The sequence below is a fragment of the Nicotiana tomentosiformis genome, chromosome 7 (assembly GCF_000390325.3).
Source record: "Nicotiana tomentosiformis chromosome 7, ASM39032v3, whole genome shotgun sequence".
NCBI classification, from domain to species: domain Eukaryota; kingdom Viridiplantae; phylum Streptophyta; class Magnoliopsida; order Solanales; family Solanaceae; genus Nicotiana; species Nicotiana tomentosiformis.
The window spans coordinates 120,575,153-120,592,507 of NC_090818.1; the positions used below are offsets into that span (position 1 = coordinate 120,575,153).

General features: G+C 40.9%; 1 protein-coding gene across 6 annotated transcripts; it reads right to left on the reverse strand.

Moving 5' to 3' along the window:
- Window positions 1–3,947: 3,947 nt before the first annotated feature.
- LOC104120034 (uncharacterized) lies at window positions 3,948–6,628 on the reverse strand. Of its 6 annotated transcripts, none has more exons than XM_018778977.3 (2): window positions 6,440–6,628; window positions 3,948–5,020 (listed from the first exon to the last, which is right to left on the reverse strand). In XM_018778977.3, exon 2 carries the CDS (start codon window positions 4,988–4,990, stop codon window positions 4,076–4,078), a length of 915 nt encoding a protein of 304 aa, XP_018634493.1. In that variant the 5' UTR covers window positions 4,991–5,020; window positions 6,440–6,628; the 3' UTR covers window positions 3,948–4,075. The 6 variants fall into 6 exon arrangements, with proteins under 6 accessions (XP_018634493.1, XP_070035819.1, XP_070035818.1 ...); XM_070179718.1 differs by having other exon boundaries at window positions 3,948–5,024; XM_070179717.1 differs by having other exon boundaries at window positions 3,948–5,037.
- Between the last annotated feature and the right edge of the window lie 10,727 nt (window positions 6,629–17,355).

A 17,355-nucleotide genomic window follows, 5' to 3' on the forward strand; every position in this document is an offset into this window, starting at 1 on the left:
TTTTTATCAGTATTTCAAATTGCAGCCATTAACTTTTGTTATATTTTGTCGGTATCATCACGTTGTTAGGGATGCTCGAAGATAGTATTATGGTCAATGTTTTATTCTCAGTTGTATTATGTTATTTCGATTTAGCCTACTTTTGGTCTTGATGTATGCATTCTGGATAAAATTTTATATTTTATTGTATTTTAAGGATGACCAAGTTAATTTGCAGACCATAAAAGGGTATTTTTCTTTTAATTATCTAATGTAGATATTAATTGAATAAATGCACTTAGAGTTTCAATTCGAGAATCGTAACTCCTGATGTCAAAGGTTGAAACTTTCAGTGCTGCAATCCTAGCACCACACTGTTAGAAGGTTTGAAACGCGATTGATTAATGGAGAAAGTCAGTGACTACTTTTGCTTACCATTAAAACGACTCGAAGTCTCCCTATTATCGGTATATATAACTTTTGGTTTGAGTTTTTTATTCCCAATGTTATTCAAATTGTTTTTAAAATTTAATAGTGTAAATCCTTTTTACACTTTAGTTTAATATTGTGTAGCAGGATATTGTATATTTTATGGGTTAAAAGCTTATTATTTTATGGGTTAAAAGCTTTGAATGATCTAATATTGTCAAGAAAAGTCTCACCGTTTGTGTATTACTATTAGACTCAAATATAACACTATTATTTTCTTGTAAGTATAGCAGGTTAATATATTTCAGGTTACCAGCTTAATTTAGTTTACAGAGGAAGAATTAACCGCTATATATATATATATATATATGGTAGATTTGAGAATAGAATATAGAAATTGTTAGATTTTAAAAGGTAAATTATTTTTTTTAAAAGATAATTATTTGTTAATAAAATTGTCATATTTAGAACTTTTTCTAACATTGAAACTTTGAATTCAATTCATATTTTGTATTTGAAAAATTTTATGAGTGACTTTTAACTGTGGGCAGATTGTCGCATGGATTAAAAAGCAAAAGTGGAACTTTACTAGGTTTAAGAGTCTTTCCTCGTAACAAAGTCTGCGTTAACAGTAATACATAAAGATATCTTATTTGCTAAACTTTTCGCTAAAGAATCCTTAAATGAAAGGGGAAAAAGCCTCAATTGGAAAAAAGATGGTTTGCGTTTTACCATAAATTTACAATAGTATAAAAAAAATCACGTCCTACAATCATGATGGTTTTCTTATAAATCTTTCTTTTAAGTCATGTCGTAAGAAGATATTAGGACATATATAAAGTATTAAAATCCAAGTAACAAACATCCTCACAGTATCCATTAAGATTCAAGTCATGTTGGTGAATTGTTTTATCGTTCTCTTTTTAATTATAAGGTTTTACGTGCGAAGCACGTACATAAAATCTAATACTATATTAAAAGCATGAAATTCCTTAGCAAAATGTCGTTCGCCTTTTTTACCATTTAAAAATAGATTTCACCATTAGACAAAATAGTCATTTACCTAAGTTCCTAATATTTAAGATTTTAAAATTAACTAATATTTTGGCTATTAAGTCTTTCCTTATTGGAATTATATAATACAACTTCTGATATTTAGAAATTTAAAGCCACATATAATTTAACTTATATAAATACATTCTTAATATCGACAAATTAAAATAACTATTAGCCCGTCATTTATGTTTCTTCCGTATATAATAAAGTGATCTTAACTCCAAAAAAGGTTACCCTCTGACGTACATTAGATAGACATATTGCTCACCTTATAATTATGATTATATTTCTTTCTAAAGACACTTACAAGCCTAAATATTTATGAAACTTAATAGTATAAAACAAAGCCATAATTTTATTTATTGGAAATCAACAGAGGATTTTGATATTGGAAACATAGAATATTTTTGAAAACTACCGTGAGATTTGGTTACTTATTATATGTTACTTTTGAAAAATAAATATTCTGAAAGCATTAAAATAAATACAGAAGTTCTAGAAATAAACCGAACAAAAAGTAAAAATATGTAAGGTACCTAATAATTTAAAACTTTATAAAGTAATTTACATGAAATTAATTACCATAAAGTTGAGTTAGCCGATATATCCAATTTTATATACCTTTTAACCACAAAGTTGAGTTAGGTCGACTAGTATACACCATAATTGCGGATGGTCTATCGGAAACAGCATCTCTGCCCTTCCAGGGTAGGGGTAAGGTTGCGTACATCCTACCCTCCCGACCCCACTTGTGGGAACTCACTAGGTTTGTTCTTGTTATTGTTGTTGTAAATATACACCAAAATTATCTAATCTCAAGAAGTCAAAGAAATAGAAAAACAAAAAATAACACAAAACTGAGAGCTACATAATAGAGGCATTTGCTAAAATAAATTATAGGAAACATCCCAGATGCATCATGATCAACTCCCTTCTTCCCAATTTGTTTCTTGTAAAACCAAACACATGCTCCCTCCGGTCCACAATAAGTGATTTTTTGGTTGTTTTCACATAGATTAAGAAATTTACCTTTTAACATTAATTAGCAATGAAATTGACCATACTAACCTTTACTATCTCTTCACATAAATACTCCTAACATATACTCCAACACTATTTACTCCAAGGGCAATGTAGGAAAAAAAATAATTAATTCACTTGAAATCTGAAAAAATCACTTATTTTGGACCACAAAAAAGAGACAAAAAATCACTTATTGTGGACCGGAATGAGTAGTAAATAATAACCAAAGTTCAACACTCCGATCACAGCAAATACCCAATAAACATTAGTCATTCTCCCCCGGTTTTACCTTCGATCTTAGCATATTGGTAAAAGCAGCTTATGGCTAGGAAAACAACTAAACCAAGAAAATGGACAGCTTCACAGTGGCTGCGTATGTGGTGAAGAAGAACCAATGGACAGCATTGCTTTTGTTGTATCTGAGTTGGTTTAGCTAATAGGGCAGAGGCGGAGCTAGGATTTGAAGTTTATGGGTTTTGGACTTATCATCGAACCCATAACACGTCTTAGTTACTGGGTTCACAGTTAAATAGTTATACACATTTAATGAATTTTTTAATACAAATACAAAGTCTAAGCAAAAGTTACTGGTTTCATCCGAACCCGTAAGTAGTACTCTACCTCCGCCCCTGATAGGGTTATTCAAGGAGCTTGGTCCTGAGGTTGAGCTGTTGTCACATAGGACGGAAGAAATCACGCAATTCAGTCTCATAGTAGTTGAAGAGGCCCTGGTATATTTATCAAGCAAATCTAACTCTCTGAATTCCTATCTGCATTCAAGATACCAAGATCTGTAGAGGATAGATCCTATCAATTTGTTTCCTAGTGGCAAACTAAATGCCAAAAATATTCCCTATATGTGTGCTCCTCTTGTTCTGCCGTACACCATCAGCTTCACGCATGGTTTTGAATCGCTATGCCCTTCATAGCGATTCAGACTAAATGCCAAAAGCTCTACCCTTTTGTCCTATTTCAGCATTTTTGTCCCCATATAAATGGGTGAGTAGCTCTGTAGAACAGTTTTAACACTATCATGTTAAATCGGAGTGAACGTTGGACCTCTAAATCCTAAGTTGATTGTCACATATATGCAGATATTAAGATGAATGTGAAGTTAAAAGTAGATAAAATTTTAAATGATTACATCCAAAGAGGGAGCAAATAGCACGCGTTTAGGATAATTTAAGAGGTCACGTGAGATAGTTTTGCCATATCCTAAGTAGACCTACAGATTCATCGGTCTGTAGGTCTAACAATATGGTCATTAAAGGTGATAAAAGGAGAAGAGGTAGACCTAAACTCACATGGAGGAATGGTGTCTTAAACAACCAAAAACCCTCAAAATCAATTTGGTTCAACTAAGAACACAACAAAATGAAGGTAAAGGATCCATATAGGTGATATCAACTAATTGGGATCAAAATAACTAATTTGCAAAAGTGCACATTGGAAACTGTCACTTTCCAAATAATCAGTGTACTTGGTGATTCAAAAATACATAGCAGCCATGGCATTAGCAATAATTTTGAAAAATATGTTTTTTTTTTCTTTTTTGAGTATTAACTTGACATCAGTAACTAGCAGTTTACTATAACGCAATTGCTTGCGGGTAACAAGCTCTAACCTTCATCTGTAGGGATGTCCAAACTTGGTCGCACCGTTCTTGCTTTGTCTTTATATGAGTCAAAAATGCCTCTGCCCATGGCTCATTCATTCCCTCCAAGCTCAAGTCATATGGCACGGAGAAACTCATTAATTCCTCTTTTTGAGCCTGAGATCCTATATTGCACCTGCAAACAAGGACTTGGAAAAGATGCAGAGACTTTGTCGAGAGGTTATATATGGCATGTTCAATATGAGACATCCCAAATAGGTAAACTATAGGATAACCAAGCAGCCATCCATTTAGAGTTGGGATTGTAACATGAGTTTCTCTAATGCAATCACTGAGATCAATTACTTCAGAAGACTGTGAAGAAGTTGGCTCATAAACAGAGGAGTCAGTGTTTGCTCTAACTTCTGGTTTCTGATGTTCCAAGTGATCAGTCTTTATTCCATCTTCAGAAAAGACAGAGGAAAATGTCCTTTGTGCCAATACAAGTTCTGCGCCCACAGAGCTTTCTTCCACTTGTGTTATCATCTTCGGAGGATCCTGTTCAAGGTCGACAAAGATCAATCTCGTCTCCAAGTCCAAACTAGACTTAACAAACTCTGCAAATGCTCGTGCATGAACCAAGTATATCATATCTTCGATAACCATAACATGCAAAGGCTTAAATACTGAGCACTCCTCTTGGCAATGTTTAAGGAATGCAGAGAGCCGGTCTTGCAGTTCAGGCATCTTCCCTCCATAGTCCACCATTACAACTGGCCTCATCTCAGTGCATAAGGCCAAAATATCTGTTTGAAGGCGACGCTTTGATGGAAGTTTGAGACGCCATTTAATTTGGGACAAAGCAAATTCAAAGGTCCTCAGTAACAGCTCCAATTCCGCAACCTCCATTCTTGACTCCTTCAATTCCTCAAGTTTTCCCTGGCTGAATAGAATTACTACTGCAAGTTCAGAGAGTATGAACATCAAATTGAATTGTAAAGATAAATACCAAAGTATCAGTGATAACATAGGAGGCTTGCATGCCTGTTACTTGTAGGGAAAATGAGAAGCAATGACTTCAGAAATGGCATACACTGGTAACTCAAACCATCTCGATATCACTAGTAAACACCTCAAATCACACATTTATGAGCTAAATTCACTAAAGAAACAGCTAAAGACCCAAAAGTATAAAAGAGAAAAGATCAAGAGAAAAGCACTTGGAAACATCATTCAAGCAGACTAGGCAACACACACATGGTATACTGAACACTTGAATAATAGTGTCTACATATCTGGATCCTTACTTTAAGATGTTAATTTTAGAATGTTGAGTCAAAATGCAGAAATCAATGGCCAGCAAAATGAGGTCCTCAATACGTGAAAAGGAAAGAAAAAATAAGGAAATTATGTGGTATAACAAGATTGACATTTATAAACAGTAAACCTCTGAAACTCTCTTTCCATCATCAACTATATCTCGAGTTCTCGACATATTTAAGAAGAATGAAGATAGCGGGCATCGCTCTTTCAGTTCATTTAATAACTTGCAGAAATTGAAAATGAGTTAAAATATAAACATATGATAACAGGTGGAGGTCTTTCTTGCTAAAAGAATTTGGTATTCGATACAATGGACATGTAGGGCAGCCCAGTGCACAAGATATCCCCATTCACGCAGGGTCCGGGGAAGGGCCGCACCCTAAGAGGTGTAATGTAGACAGTCTATCCTAATGGAAGCATTAATGACTGCTTCCACGGTTCGAACATGTGACATATAGGTCACACGAAGATTGTTTATAAATAAATATGCTGCATGCTAAAATATAGACATACGACATCAGCAAACAAATCGAAAATTGAGCAGTTCAAAACAACAATTTAATTTTTGGATTACCCCATAAGAGCAGTGAAATACCGGCTTGTATAAACAGAAAAATCCATCGAAATGAGCCTGAAATGTACCCTCCAGAACCAATCAATTAACTATACCTCAATCCCACATATAAATCTTAGAGTTTCATAACTATGAATAAATATAGAAAGTGACACCAAATGTTAGAAAATTAGGATTCTTATAACTATACATTCCTTCCGTCCCAATTTAACTGATGCACTTTGACTGGGCACGAAGCTTAACCATAGCAATTTCTATGGCTATAAATCATCCCGTTAAGGATAATGTGTCAACAAACTAAAAAGGAAACAGTAGTGCATAAACTGGGACAGAGCAGAGTATCTTATTCTACAATGGTAAAATGCCCAAGTGCAAATCGTGATCATTGAACATAATTTAATATGAAAAAATCAGATATTTATCCTAATGAATAGAAAGTTATAAAAAAAATTAAACTTTACCAGCTTTGGATAGTAAAATTGGGGAACTTCTTTGGATTGGAGTAGCAGTAAGTGATTGAGGTGATAAACTGAATCTTCTGAGCAAATTAGCAGATGCTTATCATTTGATTAAATCCGAAATTGAATTAAACCTTTCGAAGGACACGGGTTGGTTGGACTTTGGAGTGAGGTTAGTTTTATTAAACAGAACCTCGCACAAATTTTATGAGATGTACTTAAAATATAGCGTCTTTACTTTAATAGCCACTGGGTTTCATTATTTGCTTTCCTAGCCGGTATATACGGATTATATACGATTATATATAAAATATATTATACATTTGTCGGATTTTTTTAGTTAAAGTGATTGAGTGATCGGCTATTTAAGTTAATTGTTCTCAAATGTGTTTGCATATTGTTAAAACCAAGGGTAACCGACACCTCAACTTCTCAGCGGGTCAAACGAAGCAAGGGGAATGATTATGTGGGGTCGTAATCGAAGCCGGGACGCCTCGTACTAATGTCCGAATGGATAGGTCGCCACCGGACTTGATAAAATATTACTTCTCTGATCCCGGAACGAGCTCCGAGACCTCGAAAAATACGATAACGGTTACACACGACCAACAGAGGACCGCGATATCCGCACCCCATCGGATATCACGGCGCAAATCTCGTCCCGTATCGTCAGCGGATCATTGATTAATGAAAAATAATTTTTTACCTTTCTTAGAATTGTACTAGGGGTGAAACTATCCTACTATATAAAGGGGGTAGTTTTATTTAATGGACACGTTGTAACACGCATACTAAGACAATATAATTTCATTTTTATTACTCTCTAGCTACAGCAAAGTTGTTACTTTACTGTTAGTTATTCATTCTCTATTGGCTTCCAACCGAGGGTCCGATCGAAGGCAAAACCATTGTCCAACCCAAGTTCAAGATATGCCATAGCATTACAATTGGTTTGATTATTCATTTTGTCTTTTATTCGTTTATCTAACATTCTTGATTACTTGTGTTGAATCAATCCACATATCCTTACAACCGTATACAAATTTAATTGTTATCCATTTTAAGGATAAACAGTTTGGCGCCCACCATGGGGATAAGGATAATAGTGGTGGTTCGATACAAATCTCCATAATACACTCTATTTTACACTTGTTCTTTAAGGTCTTAATTTAAGGTCACCTTAAAAATGTCAAACTCTCTGTTCGCTCATTTGAACATTGAGGATGGGTCTGGCCATCATGGCGAAAACAACAATCTGGTGCCTAGCAATGAGGTGCCCCCTGCTGATCCTAACAAGGTCCCCGTCGTAGACACAGTCGATGCTAACTCACATGTAGCCATTGACGCCAATCTTCTTACCGACCTCGAAAATAGCATTCGCGGAGGAGCCGACCAACGGCTCAAGGAGCACCCGAAAGCAGGGGAGACGGGGTCAGTCTACGATTGATCTTTGAAATGCTCCAGGCTCAGCATGCGGTGATAGCGCAGCTGCAAAACCAAAGTCGCGCCCCCAACAGTGTTGAGCTCGAAACACCCGAAGAAATGAGAAGATCATTGAAAGGCATGGTGAAGCTGAGTCCGGTGTCAACCCTAAAGTAATGAAAATGTTAAAGGCATTAACGAAACAAGTGAAATCAGGTGAAAAGAAAATCGAAGTAAATGACAAGAAGGTAGAGACATATAATTTCCAGGTTGATCAAATCCGAGGAGCGCCTCCAATATTGAAGGGCCGGACTCTAAGAAATTTATCCAAAAGCCTTTTCCTCCGAGTGTGGCACCGAAACCAATCCCGAAGAGGTTTCGTATGCCCGATATTCCAAAATATAATAGAACCACATATCCAAATGAGCATGTGACCTCTTACACATGCGTCATCAAAGGCAATGACTTGGAAGACGACGAAATCGAGTCAGTGTTGTTAAAGAAGTTTGGGGAAACTCTGTCAAAAGGAGCGATGATATGGTACCACAACTTGCCCCCAAAATCCATTGATTCGTTCGCTATGCTAGCAGATGCTTTTGTGAAGGCTCATGTCGGGGCCATCAAGGTCGAGACTAGAAAATCGGATCTTTTCAAGGTTAAGCAAAAGGACAACGAGATGCCCATGAAGTTCGTCTCGAGGTTTCAAATAAAACGGATGGACTTGCCTCCGGTTGCAAAAGATTGGGTCGTTCAGGCATTTACTTAGGGAATCAACCACCCGAGCTCTTTGGCTTTGCAGAAGCTGAAGTAAAACTTGGTAGAATACCCGGCAGTATTGGGTCGAAGTCCACAACAGTTACCAGTCAAAAATCAGAGTCGGGGATGACCAACTCGGAGCCCCTTCCGGGTCCGTTTATCCCATCAGAACCGATGACAGGCCTAAGAGAATCGTCAATCATGAATCAAGGTCAGTCCGAAATCGGTATCAACCATATAGCTCAGATCGAAGGGGAAACGGGTCCGGGCACAACTCTACAAGAAACAAAAAGAGAGGCGGTCGAGGGCCCAATAACCGAGGCCTGATGAGCAAAAGTGATTTTGACAGGCCGATCGGGGGGAGGGAAGCTCCAAGATTGTAAGAGTATAACTTCAATGTTGACGCAGCAAGCATCGTATCGGCCATTGAACGCATCAATGAGACCAAGTGGCCTCGACCATTGCAATCCGACCCTACCCAGAGAGACCCTAACCTGATATGTAAGTATTATAGCACTCATGGCCACAGGGCCGAGGACTGCCGACAACTGAGGGAAGAAGTTGCACGGTTGCTTAAAAACGAGGATCTCCGGGAATTCCTGAGTGATCGAGCCAAAAACCACTTCAGGAACAGGACTTCAACAAATAGGCCGACCAAGAGTAACCTCAACACGTCATCAACATGATCATTGGAGGGGTCGGTGTCCCTGAAGGGCCCGTGACAAAGTGCACAAAAGTATCCATCACGAGGGAAAAGTGCACCCGAGATTATATCCCGGAGGGAGCCATTTCGTTCAGCGACGAGGATGCCGAGGGCAACGTGCAACCTCATAATGATGCACTGGAAATATGCATACTTATAAATAAATCCCGAGTCAAGCGTGTGTTGATTGATCTAGGGAGCTCAGCCAACATCATCAAATCAAGGGTCGTAGAACAGTTGGGGCTACAAGATCAGATAGTGCTGGCGGTCCGGGTGTTGAACGGATTTAACAGGGCATGCGAAACTACCAAAGGAGAAATAACTTTTCCAGTAAATATCGTCGGGACGACTCAAGATACCAAATTCTACGTGATCGAAGGGGACATGAGGTATAACGCCTTATTTGGAAGGCCTTGGGTTCATAACATGAGGGTAGTACCCTAGAAATTATAACAGGCACTGAAGTTCTGCACACCGGGAGGAATCAAGACAGTTTACGGAGAGCAGCCGACAGCAAAGGAAATATTCACAGTCAATGAGGTGATCCTGGTGCCCGTGCTCTCGACATCAAAGAACACGGAGCCGACTAGGAAGGAAGGAACTAAATAGAAATCACCGATACCGGCCCCGACTGAATCGGAAGAGCGAGGATGTTGATTACGGAGTCCCTAGGTCGTTCATCGCCCCTGATGATTCTGATGCCACCAAATCAATGGTCGAGGAGCTGGAACAAGCTATATTGATCGAACACTTGCCCGATCGACAGGTATACCTGTGCACGGGGTTAACTCCCGAGCTCAAGAACAAACTCATTGAATTACTTATAGCTAACATAGATTGTTTCGCTTGGGCCCATCTTGATATGACAAGGATCCTGCCGGAGGTGACCACTCATAAGCTAAGTTTGGACCCGAAGTTCCGTCTGGTAAGCAAAAAAGGAGACCACGGTCCGAGGTCAAGTACACCTTCATCAAGGACAAGGTATCTAAATTCTTAAAATAGGATCCATTTGGGAAGTTAAGTACCTGGACTGGCTAGCTAACGTAGTGGTAATACCTAAAAAGGAAAATAAGCTAAAAATGTGTATAGATTACAAAGACTTGAACAGAGCATGCCCTAAGGATTCATTTCCATTGCCGGGAATGAGCTGCTCAGCTTTCTCGATGCCTATTCCGGGTACAACCAAATTCGGATGGACTCGGGCGACCAAGAAAAGACTTTCTTTATCACTGAATTCGGCACCTACTGTTATAATGTAATGCCATTCGGATTAAAGAACGTTGGTACCGCTTATCAATGCCTAGTAAACCGGATATTCGAAGAACAGATAGGAAAAACAATGGAAGTTTATATTGATGACATGTTAGTTAAGTCCTTGCGAGCAGAGGACCATTTGAAACATTTGCAGGATACCTTCGACATATGAAGCTGAATTCGGAGAAGTGCACATTCGGGGTCGGATCGGGAAAGTTCCTCGGATTCATGGTATCCAATCGGGGGATTTAGATTAATCTTGTCAAGATCAAGGCCATAGAAGACATCACTGTGGTGGACAACATCAAGGTCATTCATAGACTGACCGGGTGTACAGCCGCCCTGGAACGGTTCATATCGAGGTCCTCGGACAAAAGCCATCGATTATTCTCACTGTTGAAAAGGGAGAAGAATTTTTCCTGGACCCCGAAATGCCAACAAGCTTTGGAAGAACTCAAACGATACCTTTGGAGTCCACCCCTGTTTCATACTCCGAAGGCGGATGAGCAGTTGTACCTTTACTTGGCGGTATCCGAGGTGGCGGTAAGTGGAGTCTTAGTCCGGGAGGAGGAAGATCCGCAATTTCCTATTTACTATGTTAGTAGAACTCCAGGCGAGGCCGAAACAAGGTATCCTTACCTGGAAAAATTGGCGCTTGCTTTGCTAAGCGCCTCCATGAAACTAAAACAGTACTTTCAATGTCATCATATATATGTCGTAACCTCTTACCCACTCAGGAACATCATGCACAAACCCGAGCTCTCGGGCCGATTGGCCAAATGGGCTGTCGAAATCAGCGGGAACGATTGAATCGACCCCGAACTGCCATAAAATCTGAAATTTTGTTCGACTTCGTGGCCGACTTTACGCCGGCCATAGTGCCCGAAGTCGAAAGAGAATTATTGTTAGCCTCGGGGACTACCTCGGGAATTTGGACCCTTTTAACGGACGATGACTCTAATGCAAGAGTCTGGGCTCGGCATCGTGCTGAAGCCTTTTACGGGGAATGTGGTTAGGCAGTCTATTAGAAATGTGAAATTGACTAACAATGAGGCCGAGTATGAGGCCATGATTGTTGGTCTCGAATTGTCTAAAAGCCTTAGGGTCAAGGTGGTCGAAGCTAAGTGTGATTCCCTCCTTGTGGTAAATCAAGTCAATGAGACGTTCGAAGTAAAAGAAGAACGAATGCGAAGGTATCTAGACAAGTTACAGGTAACGCCGCATCAATTCAAGGAATGGACCCTACAGCACGTGTCGTGAGATCAGAACAGTAAGGCTGATGCTCTGGCTAACTTGGGGTCCTCGGTTGATGACGATGAGTTTAGCTCGGGGACAGTAATACAACTCATGAAGTCGGTAGTAGAAAAAGGTCATGCCGAAGTAAACTCCACGAGTTTAACTTGGGATTGGAGGAACAAATACATATATTACTTTATGACTGGAAAATTGCCCTTGGATACTAAAGAATCGAGAGCTCTCTGTACGAAAGGCTGCCAGGTTTAGCTTGTACGAGGGGACTCTATTCATAAGAATGTTTGAAGGCCCACTGGTCATATGCTTGGGGCCGGGAGATACCGAATATGTCTTGAGAGAAGTTCACGAAGGCACTTGCGAAAACCATTCGGGGGCGGAATCTTTGGTTCAGAAAATAATCAGGACCGGCTATTACTGGATTGACATGGAGAAAGATGCGAAGGATTCCATATGAAGGTGCGACGGCTGTTAGAGATATGCACCGATGATCCATCAACCTGGAGAGCTACTACATTCGGTCTTGTCCCCATAGCAGTTCATGAAGTGGGGAATGGACATCGTCGGTCCCCTACCGTGGGCATCTGGTAAGGCTCAATTCATACCATTTATGACTGATTATTTTTCTAAATGGGTCGAAGCTCAAGCATTCGAGAAATTCTGGGAAAAGGAAGTCATTGACTTCATTTGGGATTACATAATATGCCGATTCGGGATACCGGCTGAGATCGTATGTGATAATGGGAAGTAATTCATCGACAGCAAAGTAAACAAATTTTTCGAATATCACAAGATTAAAAAGATCCAATCAACGCCCTATAACCCTAGTGGGAACGGACAGGCAGAATCAACAAACAAGACCATACTTCAAAACCTAAAAAAGAGGCTGACCGATGCCAAAGGGAAATGGAAAGAAATCTTGCCCGAAATCCTATGGGCGTATCGCACGACCTCGAAGTCTAGTACCAGGGCCACCCCATTGTTATTGGCTTACGGTGCTGAAGCTTTAATACTAGTCGAAGTGGGAGAACCAAGCCTCAGGTTCCGATATGCGACCGAAGAATCGAACGATGAGGCCATGAGCATAAGCCTGGAACTATTGGATGAAAGAGGTGAGGCCGCCCTAGTCCGGTTGGTCGCCTAGAAAAAATAGATAGAAAGATATTACAACCGAAGAGCCAACCTCCGATACTTTAAGATCGTGGACTTGGTCGTAAGGAAAGTAACACTACACACCCGGAACCCGAACGAAGGGAAGCTAGGACCGAATTGGGAAGGACCGTATCGAATCGTCAGAATTACCGGCAAAGGCTCGTACAAACTCAAAGTAGGAAATGGTGTGCAACTACCGAACAACTGGAATGTGACGTACCTAAAGCGGTACTATTGCTAAGGTACAATCTTATTTATTTTTTAAATAATATTGTGAATCGAACTAACACTTGCAGGCAACGGCCAAGGGAGAATGTGGCGGTTAGGTCTGAAAGTACGCGTTGCACTCTTTATTCCTTGAACAGGTTTTGTCCCAATATGGGTTTTTTGGCAAGGTTTTTAACAAGGCAACAGTAAATCGTGCTAACTTAGATTCGAAGGCCGGTCTCTACGGAGTCAATGAGCGTTTATTTTGCATCAACAATATCTGAGCCCTCTCAAGATCGACCTCGAATACTGGGGGCCATTACCCCCAGGTTAATGTTCTTGGCAAGGAAAGAAGGAAACTTTGTACTTGAATAGCTAAGGCTCGGTGGCTAGAATTTATTGTAAGGGACAAACATTCGAATGAACCGTGCCCACATAATCCACCTTAGCCATGATACAAGATTTTATATGCATTCGATCATGTACTTTACATACATAAATGAAATAAAGTTTCCACCTTGCTATTACGCATTTTTATCTCTTAAATTATGGATCATAAGATCCCATGGGCTACTCCTATTCGGAGACTATTGAGATAAAATGCTACCCCTATTCGGGGACTATCGAGCCCAAAGGGCTACCCCTACTCGGGCAACTCGGGCTATCAAAATCCCAGAGGCACAAAACCTATTAGGCGGTGCCTAAACACAAAAGGCTACAGCCACCTTAAAAAATGGCTCAGAGACGTTCGAAGCTCGTAATCAGAACATAAGTCCTTTATAAAAATTCAAAACCTGCTAAAAGGTTACCCTCGGAAAAAACATCATCTAAAATCATTTAAGCATCTCGAAAATACTTCCGGTCATACCGAGCTTCCAAAGATTCGAGCAAGCAAAATTGCATCGAAGTCAGGCTATGTTCGGACCTCAGAAAAATAATATTCTTATTACTATATTTTATTCTATGCTAAGGCATTAGAATATTTGCATGAATAGAAATTATGAAAAGATCCTGAAAAATAAAGACTCGAAATTGCCAGAAAGGGAAATTTTATATATATTCCGGAATGTATTTACAAAGGCCCAAAAACAATGGCCTCAAAATAAACAAAAATGTAAATAAGACAAAAACCAAAAAATACTAAGGTGTCTACGCCTAATCTTCACCAGGGCCCGACTCGTCGCCAGAGCTGTCGACACCCTCTAAGCCCTCGGAATCCTCAGAGCCTTCGGCACCTTCAAGATCGTAGAGTTTCTTCGCTTCGACCTCGAATTTCTTGGCTTCCTCGATCTCAGTCGATAGGTCAAAACCTCGTGCATGGATCTCCTCGAGGTTCTCCTTTCGGGATAGTCCTTTCATATATTCAGCCTTTGCCTTCAGGCAGGTTTCGGTTGCCTCCACATCGGCCTTGTATTGGGCAATTATTTCATCAGCATCGGTGGAGGTTGTATCCAACTTGGCTTCACTACCTCGTATTCTCTACCGAGGGCGTCCCGCTCTGCGACAGCCGAGATCAACTTTGCTCGGAGATCGTCATTTAGTTGAGACCACTTGTCAGCTTTCTCCTTTGCCACTCAGAGTTGGACCTCCACCGATGCCAGCTTCGCCTTGGCAGTTTCTTTCTCTGAAGTCAGCAGATCCATTTTGCTTTTCCACCCATAGGCCATGGCTTGGATCTCGTTCATCTCGATTCGAAGTTGGTCGATCTGGTCGATCTTCCGTTGGACCTGTGAGGTTTTATCGTTAGTCGCCACGAATAGCTCTTCGTTTTTAACTTCAAAAACCTTTACCTTTTCAACCAGGTCGGGATGTTCCTGCCTCAGGGTCAAAGCTTCCTTCTGAGCCCTATCCAGCTCGGCCTGAAGGTCCTTGATGGCCATGTCTTGTTGCTCACTGAGGAGCTTGTACATATCTTTCTTTCGAGCCTTCTCTTTGAACTCGAACTCGACCTGGTTGATCTCTGAGCGGTACCGGAGGACGCTCTCATGGTGAAGTATCGAGTCCTGCAAAACAACGAAAATAATGAGAGATATCAAAACCTAAGTAAAATTCAAGAGGGAGTATTGATTCCTTACCCGATTCAGCGCCTGTTGTGCTTCATTGAAGAGACACTATGCGCCCACCTCGTTCATCTTTGTCTGGTCCTCCTCGGTCACTAGGCATCATAGGTAGCTGGCTATGCCCACGGGAGCAGATAGAACCCCGGCATCCTCTGTGATAGTAAGAATAACCGCTCTTTTGCGACCAGAGTCCACACTCGGAGCGGGAAACTAATTAATCAATTTTGGGCTCTAACTCAGGCCGCCAGTTTCCGAAGATATGTCATTCTTCGAGACTTCCATGTCGCTCAGCCCGAAAATATCTTCCGAAGTGGACAGGTCTACACCATCGAAAAAAGAATGAAGGGGGTCGTCCACGCCATGAACCCCTTCACTTGACTTCTCTTTTCCCGCTTGGGCCTCATCAAGCATGGACTTAGTATAGGAGGGCATCTCCATAATGTCTATTACAGCGATTGCTTTCTTCGGAGTGGAGCTGGATTCTCGGGGGGTCCCAGCCCCAGTCTCCATATCGGCCTCTCGAGTCTGAAGGAGGTCGGCCTCACGGATCTCCCTCTCGGCTGCCGCATGTTCCCCGTCGAGGGTCGATCCGTGGGTGAAAAAAATGTCATCCCCTTAGGACTCGTCCCTGATCCGGTGAAGCGAGTTAGATTATGACACCCAAGAGTTGGTGCTCTTCTTCGGCATACGAACTCGGGAAGATGCCCTCTTCTTTGTATTCACTTCGGAACTCGGGGATCCCGAAGACTTTCTCTTCCTCTTCTTCTTTTCCCCTGCAGCATCGCTGGGTTGTCTCGTAATTGAGTGATCAACAAATAGGGAAGCATCATCCCCCATTTTCAGTGGACTAAGTTCAATGGTCTTAGTCAAACCTTCGAAGGAAAAAGAAAGGGTCGGCATTATGTACGTTCGGGGCGTAATAGTAACTATTCTAAGAAGAGCCTTACCATGTGAATGTACCTCTCATCGACCCTTCGAAAGCTTGTGCCACGAGCGCTCAAAATATGACATCTTCTTGCAGATGCCTTCGTTTCACTCTTTGAGTTGGGGAATCTCATTGGGAACCCGGGCAACAGCTGCACGATCACAAATACTAACGGTAAGAAAAGGAACAAAGAAAACTTGACACTTAAGGAAAGAGTATACTTACTGTAACGACCCGACCGGTCGTTTTGAGCCCTAGCACGTCGTTCAGTGGTTTGAGACCTTGAGTAGCTTCACTTCAGGTATAATGACTTGTACGGGTGGTCGGATTTGAATTTAGGGAAGATCGGAGTTGATTTGGAAAGAAAATTCTAATTTCGGAAGCCTTAAGTTGGAAGAATTTACTAAGGTGTGATTTTTGAGTAAACGGCCTCAGAATTGGGATTCGAAGGTTCCAACAGATTCGTATGATGATTTTGGACTTAGGCGTATGTCCGGATCGGGTTTTGGATGACCCGGGAGTGTTTCGGCGCCTATTGTGGAAGTTGGCATTTTTGGAAGGATTTCATAAATTTGGGTTGAAGTGCATTTCAATTCTATCGATGTCCGTTTGGGATTCTGAGTCTGGAAATAGCTCTGTATGGTGATTCTGATATTGGGAGCGCGTCCGTATGTGAATTTGGAGGCCCGCAAGTCATCTCGGGGTCTTCTGGCGAAAAATGGAAATTTGAAGGTTTTTGGAAAGTTTTACCGGGAGTGGACTTTTGATATCAGTGTCGGATTCCGATTCCGAAAGTTGGAGTAGGTTCGTAATGTCAATCATGACTTGTGTGCAAAATTTGAGGTCAATCGGACGTGATTTGAAAGATTTTGGCGTCGAATGTAGAAGTTTGAAGTTCTAGAGTTCATTAAGCTTGAATTGGGGTACGATTAATGATTTTGATGTTGTTTGGCATGATTTGAGGGTTCGAGCGAGTCTGTTTCATGATTCCAAACTTGTTGGTATGTTCGGGCGGGGCCCTTGGGGGTCGAGTGGCAATCGAACGAGGCTCAGACCAAGTTTGAAATTGGGAGCAACAGCTGAAGCACCTAGTTGCTGTCATAAATGCACTTGCGCTTGGCCAGCCGCAGGTGCGAGAGACGAGCCGCATAAGTGAAAGAGTGAGGGCAGACCAGCCACCATAGGTGCA

Excerpts from the sequence above, each read along its gene's own strand:
- LOC104120034 (XM_018778977.3), bottom strand. The coding sequence starts at position 4,990 with ATGGAGGTTGCGGAATTGGAGCTGTTACTGAGGACCTTTGAATTTGCT.